Source organism: Bubalus bubalis, chromosome 3 (assembly GCF_019923935.1).
Source record: "Bubalus bubalis isolate 160015118507 breed Murrah chromosome 3, NDDB_SH_1, whole genome shotgun sequence".
In the NCBI taxonomy this organism is placed as follows: Eukaryota; Metazoa; Chordata; class Mammalia; order Artiodactyla; family Bovidae; genus Bubalus; species Bubalus bubalis.
In genome coordinates this window covers 112,965,330-112,979,560 of record NC_059159.1, presented here as the reverse complement: position 1 = coordinate 112,979,560, position 14,231 = coordinate 112,965,330, and the positions used below count along the sequence as shown (strand labels likewise).

Here is a 14,231-nt window from a genome sequence, read left to right as displayed (position 1 = left end):
TAAGTTTTTGTGACCTGGACTGCACACAAACATACACAGATGCATAGCTTATTTATTAACAAACTATTTAACAATCTTAATCATATTATTGTATGGTCAGGTATACTATGTATGATAGTTCTGATTAACCTCCATATGTGATTAAGCAAAATATCCTATTTCTGCCAAAATCAAAGACTGTATTATATCTAGGAAGCTGCTTAATATTTTATTTTCCTTTGTGACTAGTGGAACAAATAGACTTATTGTTTCTCGAAAGCTATAATAAGGGATGTCTCATAGCCTTCAAAATATTTTATAAAATGCTGGTTTAGAATTTGTGCTGATCTTCACTGTTTCATGCCACAGTTTTTTCACTTGTTATATCCAATGAGTTTAGATGGTTTTACTTGAGTTCCCAAATGTGTACTCTTTCATGGGTAACTTGAGCTGGTTCTCTTGCAACCCATTTTTGCTGAAGAGCCTCCAATATGCTGTCTGCACATCCATTTTTTGAATTTTATGTTTCAACTTGGATCATTGCTGATAAAATTGCCATTTACTATGAGGTGTTCAGTTCAGTTTAGTCACTCAGTTGTGTCCGACTGTGACCCTTGGTGGACTGCAGCACGCCAGGCCTCCCTGTCCATCACCAACTCTGGGAGTTTACTCAAACTCATGTCCATTGAGTCGGTGATGCCATCCAACCATCTTATCCTCTGTCGTCCCCTTCTCCTCCTGCCTTCAATCTTTCTCAGCATCAGGGTCTTTTCAAATGAGTCAGTTCTTCACATCAGGTGCCTAAAATATTAGAGTTTCAGCTTCAGTTTCCAATGAATATTCAGGACTGATTTCCTTTAGGATGGACTGGTTGGATCTCCTTGCTGTCCAAGGGACGCTCAAAAGTCTTCTCCAACACCACAGTTCAAAAGCATCAATTCTTCAGTGCTCAGCTTTCTTTATAGTCCAACTCTCATATCCATATATGACTACTGGAAAAACCATACCTTTGACTAGACAGACTATGGAGTGTAGTGAACATCTTTTCTGGTACTTAATACTTCAGTGAGGCATCTTTAGCTAGTGTCTTGTCTGATGGGCTTTTGTACTTATGAGGTATTTGTTACAATGTTGAAAACATCTTTGATAAATGTTAAATGAAAAATAATTAATTATAGTTTGTATGGCTGGCATCTGTTGTGATTTGTTGAGCATCCATTCTGATTGATAATGCCAGATCACTTAACCAGATGAGTTATTAAATATTTTGACTATCATGACTCTTTGAGTATATGTGTTCCTCTTCCATCCCTCCTCCCTCCCTTCCCTTCTTTTCTAAGCCTGATAGTTCTGTTTGGGGTTCTCAGAGTACAAGATACCAGGTACATTCTAACCTTTACAGAGTGTGTGAGAAATTCTCTGTTGCAAAACTGGGCTTTGCAAGTTGTCATAATTGTGGTTGTACTGGTTAGATTATATGTTTACTAAGTTTAGACCATTTCATTTTTTTTTTCATCTCCTATTGAATTGTCTTTTTATTATTATTATTTTTTTCATTTTATTTTGGCAAATCTGCTTCTTTTTTTAAAATTTCATTTTATTTAACTTTACAATATTGTATTGGTTTTGCCATGTATCAAAATGAATCTGCCACAGGTATACATGTGTTCCCCATCCTGAACCCTCCTCCCTCCCCATACCATCCCCCCAAGCATCCAGTATCATGCATCGAACCTGGACTGGCGACTCATTTCCTATATGATATTATACATATTTCAATGCCATTCAAGAAAAGAAATGTAGTGCTGGCCTAACCTTATTAGAAATAGAAGGCAATCTTTATATGTGAGACATTCACATATACATGTTTGATTTTATATGGTCTCAAGGCTAACAGTACAGCCTTCTTTCACACTTTTCCTCATTTGGAGTTCTATTTCATGCCTTAAGGCTGCAAAATCTTTCCCACTGGTAAGAGCACATGGCCAAGAATTATCTTTAAACCAGGCCACATTTTAAGAGACTTACTCTGAGTCACCCTATCTGGAGAACATGTCATCATCTCCTCGAATCCTGGTGGAAATATTCGTGCTTGAGCAATCTTTCCAACACAGGTGTTTTTCCAGCACTCTGCTTTTCAGCCACAGCTCTTGGCAGATAATCTTGTGTATTTTATTTGATACCATAATCAGATACAACATCAAGAACTTCATATACATTTCATGGTATTTGGTCTTTGAATTCAACTCAGAGATAGGCTCAATTAGTGTTTTTAAAAATAATTGTATTTATTTTGGCTGTGCTTGGTCTTCATTGACGGCTTTTCTCTAGTTGCAGCAAGTGGGGGCTACTCTCTGTTGTGGAGGACGGGCTCTAGGGCACAGGGGCTTCAGGAATTGCGGCACACAGTTCATTTGCTCCACAACACGTGGGATCTTCCTGGATCAGGGATCGAATCTGTGTCTCCTGTGTTGGCAGGTGGATTCTTTACCACTGAGCTACCAGGGAAGCCCTCAATTAATGTTTTATAATATAATAATAAGAGAAGTTATTTAACAACAAAATCATTACTTAAGTAGCTTTCTGGAGTCTTTCTGAAGTGGTATGTCATTAAAATCATAGTACATGATGACTTTTAAAATCAGTTCTAAGCCACAGTTCTAAGCCATTTTAACTCTAGGCTGGTTTAACTCTGTTAGTAACTGGCTCAGTTACTGTACTTCTAAATCACATCTCTGATTCCACTGTCCAAAGTGACATGAATGACAGAACTATCAATTAGGCCCTGAGAAAACCCATCTAGAGGCCTGAGGCCTCAAAATTTAAATTTCCTTGCTATTACATGGATAATTCAGGCAAAACCTGATTCATTCCTTGGCTTGGAAATTCTTGGTAATCATGCAGGTCTGGTGTTCGAGAGACATCTTTTGTGGATAGGTTGAAGAAATAGGCTAGTCTGAGAGGCACCATAGAATGTTCCTTTCTTTTCATTTAATATGACTTTCATAATATTACAAAAGTAGTACATTTCCTGTTAAAAGATTAAAATCACACAGACATCTATGAAGTAGGATACCTCTTTTGCTTTTCTTTCATCATCCCTAAGTTTCCTCTTCTCAAAAGTAACCAGAGTGCAAGGTCTTTTCCCCTTCTCCTTCTTTTTTTCTCTCTAATGGCTCTTCTGAGCGGACACCTCTGTTGGTCACATTCATGCAACCACTTTCTCGTCACACAGATATTCATTTCTCACCACCTACAACTGTTAACCCGTTTAGGCTGACCCGTAACTTTTGAGAAACTGATGGAAAATGCTTTCCCTAGAAAATGCATGTACAACACAAATGCTTGCATATAATTGCAGCAGGTGCAAAGAACTCCAGAAACTCAGAGAGTTCATGAACTTCAGGTAAAGAACCTCTGTTATTAATGAGTGAAGAAGCTATCAAAGTCAGAATTCTTAAACCAACACTGAGCCTGACTTCCCTGTGACTTGGGAAAGATGTATCACCATTCTCTATCCATTTTGTCCTCCTTTTATATGGAAACAAATCTATTCTCTACTTAATTGATTTCACAAGGACTTTATTTATATGAATATCCTGAGGTTCCAAAATTACTGATAAAGGAGATTAAAAAGAACAAGAAGAGGGACCATTTTAAAATGCTTGGAACTACTCTTAGTTTGACTAAATTTGATTATGGCAGACTCAACTTCCTTTTCAGAAATGCCCTGTTCTCTTTACCCTGTCAAAGATCGATACAATACATGTAGTTTTTCTTCTGTTCAAGACTAAGATTATAATTTGGAAGGTGGATGCCAATTAATCTCTAATTTATTTATTATATTTATATATTTATGAAATATATAATATTTTAGATATTTAAAAATGTTAGTAATTTAGTTAAGGCTCTGACAATAAATAATTATTTGTTTATTTTACAGAAAGACTGTGATTTGGAAAGGGGACCTGATGAGAAAACAGATGAAAGTCAGCACTTTGATTTAAAGAGTGGGCTCCAAACTCTTCCTTGGACCAGGAAAGTCTATGAGTTCTACAATGCTCCAATTGTCAAGTTTTGGTTTTATACGGTTGGTCTCATTTAAAAAATTGTATATAGTATTCAGGATGGTTAATTGTTAATGATAATGTTGATAGTGATATGCCTGATTTACCAACTTGTAATAAAAATGTAGTTTAGAAAGAGTGGGAGGCCTGGCAAAGGAGGTAGGAAAGAAGATTGGAGGGAGGTGAGAAAAGATGAGGGCAGATCTTTCCTACTTTTTGGAGCAAAAGCACAAGAATTTTTTTCTTCTTCTGAGTGCTTACAGTTAGCACAGCTGGAACTAAGCATTTAAAACTTTGTGAACAATAAAATGAAAATAGTGGTGGTAGTATTAAGGGATGGGGGTGGATTCATTTCCCATCTTGGGCAAAAATGTCAGTAGTTGAATTGATTTTTTTTCTTTGTAGGAATGTTGTGTAATATAGACTGAAAATGCAAGTTTTTGTTGTTGTTGTCTTCAGTAGCAAATACTTATAATATATGGAGAACAAGACAAATTTTAGAAGAATTGTATAAAATACTATATATGTCATGGATGGAGAGATAGCGAAAGCAGTAACTATACACTAAATGTATTGAGTAGTTTTTACATTTATTTAATAATATTTATTTTTCTAATGCTTCAGTTCAGTTCAGTTGCTCAGTCGTGTCCAACTCTTTGTGAGCCCATGAACCGCAGCACGCCGGGCGTCCCTGTCCATCACCAACTTCCAGAGTCCACCCAAACCCATGTCCATTGAGTCGGTGATGCCATCCAACCATCAAATCCTCTGTCATCCCCTTCTCCTCCTGCCCTCAATCTTCCCCAGCATCAGAGTCTTTTCCACTGAGTCAGCTCTTTGCATCAGGTGGCCAAAGTATTGGAGTTTCAGCTTCAAAATCAGTCCTACCAATGAAAACCAGGACTGATCTCCTTTAGGATGGACTGGTTGGAACTCCTTGCAGTCCAAGGGACTCTCAAGAGTCTTCTCCAACACCACAGTTCAAAAGCATCAATTCTTTGGCACTCAGCCTTCTTCACAGTCCAACTCTCACATCCATACATGGCCACTGGAAAAACCATAGCCGTGACTAGACGGACCTTTGTTGACAAAGTAATGTCTCTGCTTTTTAATATGCTGTCTAGGTTGGTCATAACTTTCCTTCCAAGGAGTAAGTGTCTTTTAATTTCATGGCTGCAGTCACCATCTGCAGTGATTTTGCAGCCCAAAAAAATAAAGTTGGCCACTGTTTCTGCTGTTTCCCCCATCTATTTGCCATGAAGTGATGGGACCAGATGCCATGATCTTAGTTTTCTGAATGTTGAGCTTTAAGCCAACTTTTTCAGTCTTCTCTTTCACTTTCATCAAGAGGCTCTTTAGTTCTTCTTCACCTTCTGTCATAAGGGTGTTGTCATCTGCATATCTGAGGTTATTGATATTCCTCCCGACAATCTTGATTCCAGCTTGTGCTTCCTCCAGTCCAGCATTTCTCATGATGTACTCTGCATATAAATTAAATAAGCAGGGTGACAATATACAGCCTTGACGTACTCCTTTTCCGATTTGGAACCAGTCTGTTGTTCCATGTCCAGTTCTAACTGTTGCTTCCTGACTGGTATACAGGTTTCTCAAGAGGCAGGTCAGGTAATCTGGTATTCCCATCTCTTTCAGAATTTTCCACAGTTGATTGTGATCCACACAGTCAAAGGCTTTGGCATAGTCAATAAAGCAGAAATAGATGTTTTTCTGGAACTCTCTTGCTTTTTCGAAGATCCAGTGGCTGTTGGCAATTTGATCTCTTGTTCCTCTGCCTTTTCTAAAACCAGCTTGAACATCTGGAAGTATACAGTTCACATATTGCTGAAGCCTGGCTTGGAGAATTTTGAGCATTACTTTACTAGTGTGTGAGATGAGTGCAATTGTGCAGTAGTTTGAGCATTCTTTGGCATTGACTTTCTTTGGGATTCTAATGCTTATCTATAGTTAAATTGCTTATAGTCAAGGTTGTATATTTCTAAAACATTTGAAGTCATTATAAGAGGATATTTATGTAAATGTGTTATATTTCAAAATATTCCTTGCCCAACCACACACTTGTTTCATATACATATTGAATAAGTACATAGGTTCAAATAACTTTTATGTTTTCAAAAAGAAAATTTTCATTCAGATGATTCAGGTTTTACCATTTTTGTGAATATGCAACAAAATCCTAGAGACTCTGATAGTAGCGTTAAGAGAATTTAACCAACCCAGGGATCGAACCCAGGTCTCCTGCATTGCAGGTGGATAATTTACCAGCTGAGCAACCAGGGAAGCCCAACCATTGTCACATCACTGGGTAGAGTATTCAAGTGTTTTTTCCTTAGAAAATTCCAGCTTATGAACTCTTAGAGACAGGAGCAACCTAAGCAAATGGAACAACAACAACAATAATGAGGATGAAAATAAACAAACTAGCCAACCATATCTACCCACCACATGAACTGCATTAGCTGTGAGCACAGGCATTTTAGTCATGACCGTTACATTGCTAGGTTATGGTACGTGTGCTTTATTAAAGCAATGTCTTGTTGTAAATGGTAAGATGAAAAAGTAAAAATGTAAACATTTTTGGATATCTTTTTAAAACTTGGAAAGAAAAGAAAGAGTCAGAAGTAATACCACCAATATCTACAGTGTTTTGGTGTCTGGCCACCATGAAACCAGTGATAACGATGTAAAAAACGTCTGCTTGACAGTATAAGTTTATTTAAATTGTGTCCCTACGGGATCATCAAACATATTAAAACTATGAAATACAGATCTAGAGAAGTATAGAATTTACTTAATTTTTTTATATGCTTCTCTATTAAGTTTCTGAACTCGTAGGCAATGCTAATAGCCATTATGCCTGCCTGAAATACCACATATTGTATATGCCAATTTGGTATAGTCAAAAGTGATTTCAGCCATTCTCTATGCAGAACTAAGCTTAGGAGACTTATTAAACTTAGGTAGAGCTCAAAAAGATTTGATAAATAAGGATTCAGTTTAAAACAATATGATTCTCATGAGAATGAACACACACACAGGCACTTTTCCCCCTTTGATCTGGGATTTGTAATATGTGTTTATCAGCTAGTACTGTGTATGGTCTCTAAAGATATTTGAAGGGCTGCATTGTCTCATGCCTTGTTGGTGATTGAGAAATTGGTAAAGCCTTTCTGGCTGGCAACTTAGTAATATGTGTCACATTTTTAAATGTGTGTAGTTATTCTACTTCTGGAAATTGTAAGACATAAGAATGTTAGATAAGATCACAAAGCTGTTAATCACCATACATCTATGTGTATGTGTTTGCTGCTGCTGCTAAGTCGCTTCAGTCGTGTCTGACTCTGTGCGACCCCATAGACGGCAGCCCACCAGGCTTCCCCGTCCCTGGGATTCTCCAGGCAAGAACACTGGAGTGGGTTGCCATTTCCTTCTCCAATGCGTGAAAGTGAAAAGTGAAAGTGAAGTCGCTCAGTCGTGTCCTACTCTTAGCGACCCCATGGACTGCAGCCTACCAGGCTCCTCCGTCCATGGGATTTTCCAGGCAAGAGTACTGGAGTGGGGTGCCATCGCCTTCTCCAGTGTATGTGTTTACTGTGCCTTAATTCTTGGAAGAGACTGGAAATCTAGGTTTAATATACATACTGCTTAAACATACATTTCTTGATTGTCTATCATGTGTTAGGCTGAATGCTTAAGTGCTATAGATAAAAACGTCAACAGCCTTTAATTATAAAGATTCACAATCAGATAATACTTTTCTATCAACCAGGATATTTTAATCAGCATAAAATAAAATTCTCAGCAGTAATAAACATCACAACTTATTATATTTGAAACAGTCTCCTACCAATACTGCTTCTTTGACATCCTTAGGACACATGTTTTCTGTTTAAATGGAGGAGAAGGTGTGTGATTCCCTCTTGGCTTGTTGTTAGCCTGACTGTGTCCGTGCCAGAATGTGCAGGGTTCTGAAAATTCTGATCAGGAGCCAACAAGATGAGACAGTGCCCACTTTGATGCATTAGGGAACAGTGCTCTTCTTTCCTTCCACAGAATCATAGAACAGAGAACTGTGGATTCTTATGCCTTCCTTGATATTGGGCTTCCCTTGTGGCTCAGCTGGTAAAGAATCCACCTGTAATGCAGGAGACCCAGGTTCGATCCCTGGGTTGGGAAGATCCCCTGGAGAAGGGAAAGGCTACCCACTCCAGTGTTCTGGCCTGGAGAACTCCATGGATCATGTAGTCTATGGGGTTGCAAAGAGTCGGACATGACTGAGTGCCAGGTGGTCCCAGTTATATTTCCCTGCTATCATGTTGAAGTCCATGTGATTTCTGTTGAGTTGGGTCCATGTCTGCTTGGTATCCTCCACTATGACTCTCACTCCTGACCAAGAAATGTGTGTCCCCCTCACAGATGGTGTACTTGGCATTCCTTATGCTGTTCACTTACACCGTGTTGGTGGAGATGCAGCCCCAGCCCAGCGTGCAAGAGTGGCTTGTTATTATCTACATCTTCACCAATGCCATTGAGAAAGTCAGGGAGGTGAGTTACCCTTTCTCCCTTTGTCTTCCGTACATCTCTGCTAGAGGTGTTCTGGGATGGGGTGGTGCAAAGGGAGAGGTCAAAGGTTGAGGTGGGGCGGGCAGTGATCCTGACTTGGCATGCTACAGAAGGGTAATTGGGGGAAATTTCTGATCTCAACCTTTTATTGTTGCCAAATAATTTCTCTTGATTGCCGCTCTTTGAAAGCAGTTATTTTTGAGGACATCTTAGTGTGTTTATCAGTCACAGAGTGATAGTGTCTAGTTGTTACTAGACCCTCCAACTGTTAGATTTCCCATCCCCAGAGTGTTTTTTTTAAAAATAAGATTGATTTTCATATACTGTAACATTACTTACATATTATTGATTTCATGTCACATAGTGGCTAAAGTTGTACAATGGTAAAGAATTCATGTATAGCCTTCGAAAGTTCCTACTAAACATCCCTCTGGGGCAAGTAGTCCAAGAAACAAAACAAAGCAAACTTTTTATTTTTAATTTATAGTGAGTCACTTAAAAAAAAAAGGAATGAATATTCCCATGCAGTTATAATGTAATCACACATAGTATAACAGACTATTTTAGAATCACTGTATATGTAGCTCTACCTTTGTGCATTTACATATATTGAGTTTGTCCTAGAGCTCTTATGACCAATACTGTATATTATGTAGATATAGTCTTAGTAATTATATTTATGTTGCCTTCTAGTTACTATTGTGGGGTTTATAGACAGTGGAAAACAATTCAGCAGAAAAATGTTATCAAAATTCTACCATTCTTTTTAATGCCTCAGGAAAAATGGGTTTACTCTCTGACATTTCAGTTTGTCTGACATTCTGTTGCAGGGGTAATTTCTTGTAATAGTGAGTTCTAATGTCACGTTCAATTTGCTAACTGTTCACTAACAGCAATAGTGGGATGAGATTATAGGATTCTTTCATTTCTTTGCACTAGGCTATTCATCATGAAACGGCATTGCAGCTATAGTCCATTGCAATGTCGAGTTTTAAAATTGTCTCAGTGTTTCCCTGTGTTAGTTTAGGATTGATCAAATCTAGAAAAAACTTTTCTTTCTTCCTTCCTTTTTTAAATTTCTGGTTGGGTTTTTAAACAGTGGACCAGCATTAACAGTCACATTAAGCTGTATTTATAGAATGTTTAATTCATTCCCCAAGGATAACTTACATCTCCAAAGCTGCTTTAAGATCTAAGGTTTGGCAGGATTCAATTCCTCTGTAAATGAACAGTTGAAGTATTGAAGATCATATCGATGAGACTCTTGAGTTATAACACATTCTTTGTTTCTTTCTTTCTGTCATATTTTAGGTCTGTGTTTCAGAACCTGGGAAGTTTACTCAAAAGGTGAAGGTGTGGATTAGCGAGTACTGGAACTTAATGGAAACTGTGGCTATTGGCCTGTTTTTGGTGGGATTTGGCTTTCGGTGGGGTGCCCCACCTTTCTACACAGCGGGAAGACTGATATACTGCATCAACATCATATTCTGGTTCTCACGGCTCCTGGACTTCTTTGCTGTGAATCAACATGCAGGTCCCTATGTGACCATGATTGCAAAAATGGTGAGTACTGTCTGCTGTATAACCTGGTGTTATTTTAACAGTTCTACCTGATTTCATGGTTCATATTCAATGTATTTTAACTTTTAAAATTATGTAAAGAAGTACACACTTCATCACCACTTATTGTATAACTTAAATTCATATTTAACAAATGTCCTTGGATAGCATATTAGATAGTTGACTATGATACGCACCTTACCCTTTTGGTTAGGGCCAGATGATGGGGGATTGAGTCGTATTTGTCTCTGAGCACAGTAAGCTGAAATACTGATTTGTCTTGTCTCTCCACCCCTAGCCAACTCTTAAATAGTGATTAGTGTGGGCCACACTCTGTTCTAAGTACTTTGTATATATTAACTCATTTAATCTTAAAAACAATTTTAAGAGATGGGTACTATAATCCACATTTTACATTCAGGGAAATGGAGTTTATGTAAATTTCCCAAAGGAGTAAGCTGGGGAGCCAGGATTCAAATCTGGACCACCTGGCTCTGTCTGCTGTCTGAGCTCACTGTGCACTTGTATAAGTCCTGTCCAGCTGACTTGGCACAGGAGTTAAGAAGGACAGCACCTCAAGATCTTCTTTGCTTTTTCTTCTAGAATACTCACAGGAAAGGGGCAAGCTCTTGAGAAGGAAGAGTTGTGTTGAGATGGAGGAAGAGGACAGTAAAGGGAGAACCTCCAGGATACCAAAGATGATTTTTGTTACTTTATACTTTTTTTTTAGACCAGCAATATTTTCTCTGGTCTTGGTGACATTGGTATTAACTTGGTAATCTATGTTGAGGTAACCAATGTATCCCAGTGACTCAGTACAAGTTTATTTCTTCCTAATGCAAAGACTGATGGGTGCTCATGGAGCCTGGCCCTTATCCAGTGACTGAGGGATCACAAATCCTTCCTTCTTGGGGCGTACCCATGTCATTATGTGGCTTCTGAGGTTTCCTATGACAGGGAATCAGAGGGATGGAAAAAATTCCATGGAGGAGCATGCTTTTAAAGGGATGGAGCAGCTTTTAACTGCTCTGAGGAGGAAGTGAGTCAAATCACTATTATTCCACAGCCCATTGGCCAGAATAGGTCATGTGGCTCCTGCCTCATGGAAGGGAAGCTAATAGGAAATTCATAGTATAAGTTTCTGCCACAGTGAACAAGTAGATTGATCTGATGTATTAATACATTTAGTAATAGAAATGAATTATTTGAGAGAGCCTTTAAAAATTATAGTACATGTGTTTGGTACATGTGTATATTATATGTGTTCTCAAGCAGTCCTCCATTGTGCATTAAAACAAGCAGGCTTACTTTGTTTTTTTAACTTTTTATTTTGTATTGAGGTATAGCTGATTGACAAACAATGTTGTCATAGTTTCAGGTGAACAGTGCAAGGATTCAGCCATGCATATACATATATCCATTTCTCCCAAACTACCTCCTATTCAGGCTGCCACATAACGTTGAGCAGAATTCCCTGTGGTATACGATAGGTCCTTGTTGGTTATCCATTTAAAATATAGTGGTGTGTACATGTCCATCCCAAACTCTATAACTATCTCTTCCCACCATCCTTCCCCCTGGTAACCATAAGTTCATTCAACCATAAGTCTGTGAGTCTCTTTCTGTTTTGTGATAAGTTCACTTGTATCATTTCTTTTTAGATTCCACATATAAGGGATGGCAGATGATCTTTCTCCTTCTCTGTCTGACCTACTTCACTCAGTGTGACAACTTCTAGGTCCATCCATGTTGCTGTAAATGGCATTATTTCGTTCTTTTTACTGGCTGAGTAATATTCCACTGTTCAGATGCACCACGTCGTCTACCATTCTTCTGTCACTGGACATTTATGTCGCTTCTTGTTGCTATTGCTGTTTAGTCATTAAGTCATGTCCATCTGTTTGTGACCACCAGGCTCCTCTGTCCATGGCATTCTGCAGGCATGAATACTCGAGTGGGTCGCCATTTCCTTCTCCAGGGGATCTTCCCAACCCAGGGATTGAACCCATGTCTCCTGCTTGGCAGGCGGATTCTTTACCACTGAGCCACCTGGGAACCCCCAAGGTTGCTTCCATGCCTTGGCTATTGTAAACTGTGCTGCAATGAACATTGGGTTGCATGTATCCTTTCAGATCATGTTTTTCTCCAGATACATGCTCAGGAGTGTGATTGCAGGGTCATAATGAAGCTCTATTTTTAGTTTTTTTAAAAACCTCCATCCTATTCTCCATAGTGGCTGTACCAATTTGCATTCCCACCAACATTGTAGGAGGGTTGAATCAGGCTTACTTTTACTGCAAAGACTAACTGAGAGTTAATGAACCACTGGATTTAACAAACATCATCTTATAGTTGCTTTTACATCTTTTTTTTTTCCCCCTTAAATTCTTCAGTTTCCTAAGTAGCCTGGAATTACTTAGCAGATTCTTGGACTAATCAATTTTCTCAGACTCTAAATACTGCTGAAGATAATCCTGGGAATAAGGAGCCATTTTACTAATTTGAATTACCCTAATTTTTTTCTTTTCATAATCTCTGATGAAAAGTTAGATATTAGCCAATCAAAGGCTATTCATATTTCATCACTTCTTAAAAAAGCATAGATTCTCTACTGTTAGTACATTTAAATTATTCTATAGGCCACCTGAAACGCATATTTTGCAGAGAAAACAAGATGTTTTAGACAAAGGAAATCCAGTTGTTCATGGACTAGGTATTTTGGTCAATGACTAGACAGTCTTATTATTGGCAGGACCCCCGTCCCTGGGATTCTTCAGGCAAGAACAATGGAGTGGGTTGCCACTTCCTTCTCCAATGCATGAAAGTGAAAAGTGAAAGTGAAGTTGCTCAGTCGTGTCTGACTCTTAGCGACCCCATGGACTGCAGCCTACTAGGCTCCTGCATCCATGGGATTTCCCAGGCAAGAGTACTGGAGTGGGGTGCCATTGCCTTCTCCGATAATTATGATGACTCCAGGTATTTTATTTGTTTTGAATTTCTAATCTATGCTAAAATTCTGGCTGTGCCATATTTTTTTTTTTTAACTTTTTATTTTATACTGGGGCTCAGATGGTAAAGAATCTGTCTGCAATGTGGGAGACCTTGATTCAATCCCTGGGTTGGAAAGAGCCCCTGGAAAAGGGCATTGCTACCCACCCCAATATTCTTGCCTGGAGATTTCCATGGACAGAGGAGCCTGGTGGGCTACAGTCCCTGAAGTCACAAAGAGTCAGACATGACTGAGTGACTAACATTTTCACTTTTGTTGGGGTAAAGCCAATTATACTCAAAATTCTCCAAGCCAGGCTTCAGCAATACGTGAACCATGAACTTCCAGATGTTCAAGCTGGTTTTAGAAAAGCCGGAGGAACCAGAGATCAAATTGCCAACATCCGCTGGATCATGGAAAAAGCAAAACAGTTCCAGAAAAACATCTATTTCTGCTTTATTGACTATGCCAAAGCCTTTGACTGTGTGGATCACAATCAACTGTGGAAAATTCTGAAAGAGATGGGAATACCAGGCCACCTGACCTGCCTCTTGAGAAACCTGTATACAGGTCAGGAAGCAACAGTTAGAACTGGACATGGAACAACAGACTGGTTCCAAATAGGAAAAGGAGTACGTCAAGGTTGTATATTGTCACCCTGCTTATTTAACTTATATGCAGAGTACATCATGAGAAATGCTGGACTGGAGGAAGCACAAGCTGGAATCAAGATTGTCGGGAGAAATATCAATAACCTCAGATATGCAGATGACACCACCCTTATGGCAGAAAGTGAAGAGGAACTAAAAAGCCTCTTGATGAAAGTGAAAGAGGAGAGTGAAAAAGTTGGCTTAAAGCTCAACATTCAGAAAACAAAGATCATGGCATCTAGCCCCATCACTTCATGGAAAATAGATGGGTAAACAGGGGAAACAGTGCCAGACTTTATTTTTCTGGGCTCCAAAATCACTGCAGATGGTGATTGCAGCCATGAAATTAAAAGACACTTACTCCTTGGAAGGAAAGTTATGACCAACCTAGACAGCATATTAAAAAGC

General features: G+C 38.8%; 1 protein-coding gene across 3 annotated transcripts in view; it reads left to right on the top strand.

Annotated features, from left to right (window-relative positions):
- TRPM6 (transient receptor potential cation channel subfamily M member 6) overlaps positions 1-14,231 on the top strand; it is a 191,138-nt gene that overhangs the window by 128,940 nt on the left and 47,967 nt on the right. For all 3 annotated transcript variants that reach the window (XM_006057219.4, XM_045165067.1, XM_044939956.2), the window contains 3 exons: positions 3,923-4,069; positions 8,478-8,606; positions 9,936-10,187. In XM_006057219.4, coding sequence (XP_006057281.4) covers positions 3,923-4,069; positions 8,478-8,606; positions 9,936-10,187 — 528 coding nt within the window. The remainder of the gene's footprint in view (positions 1-3,922; positions 4,070-8,477; positions 8,607-9,935; positions 10,188-14,231) is intronic.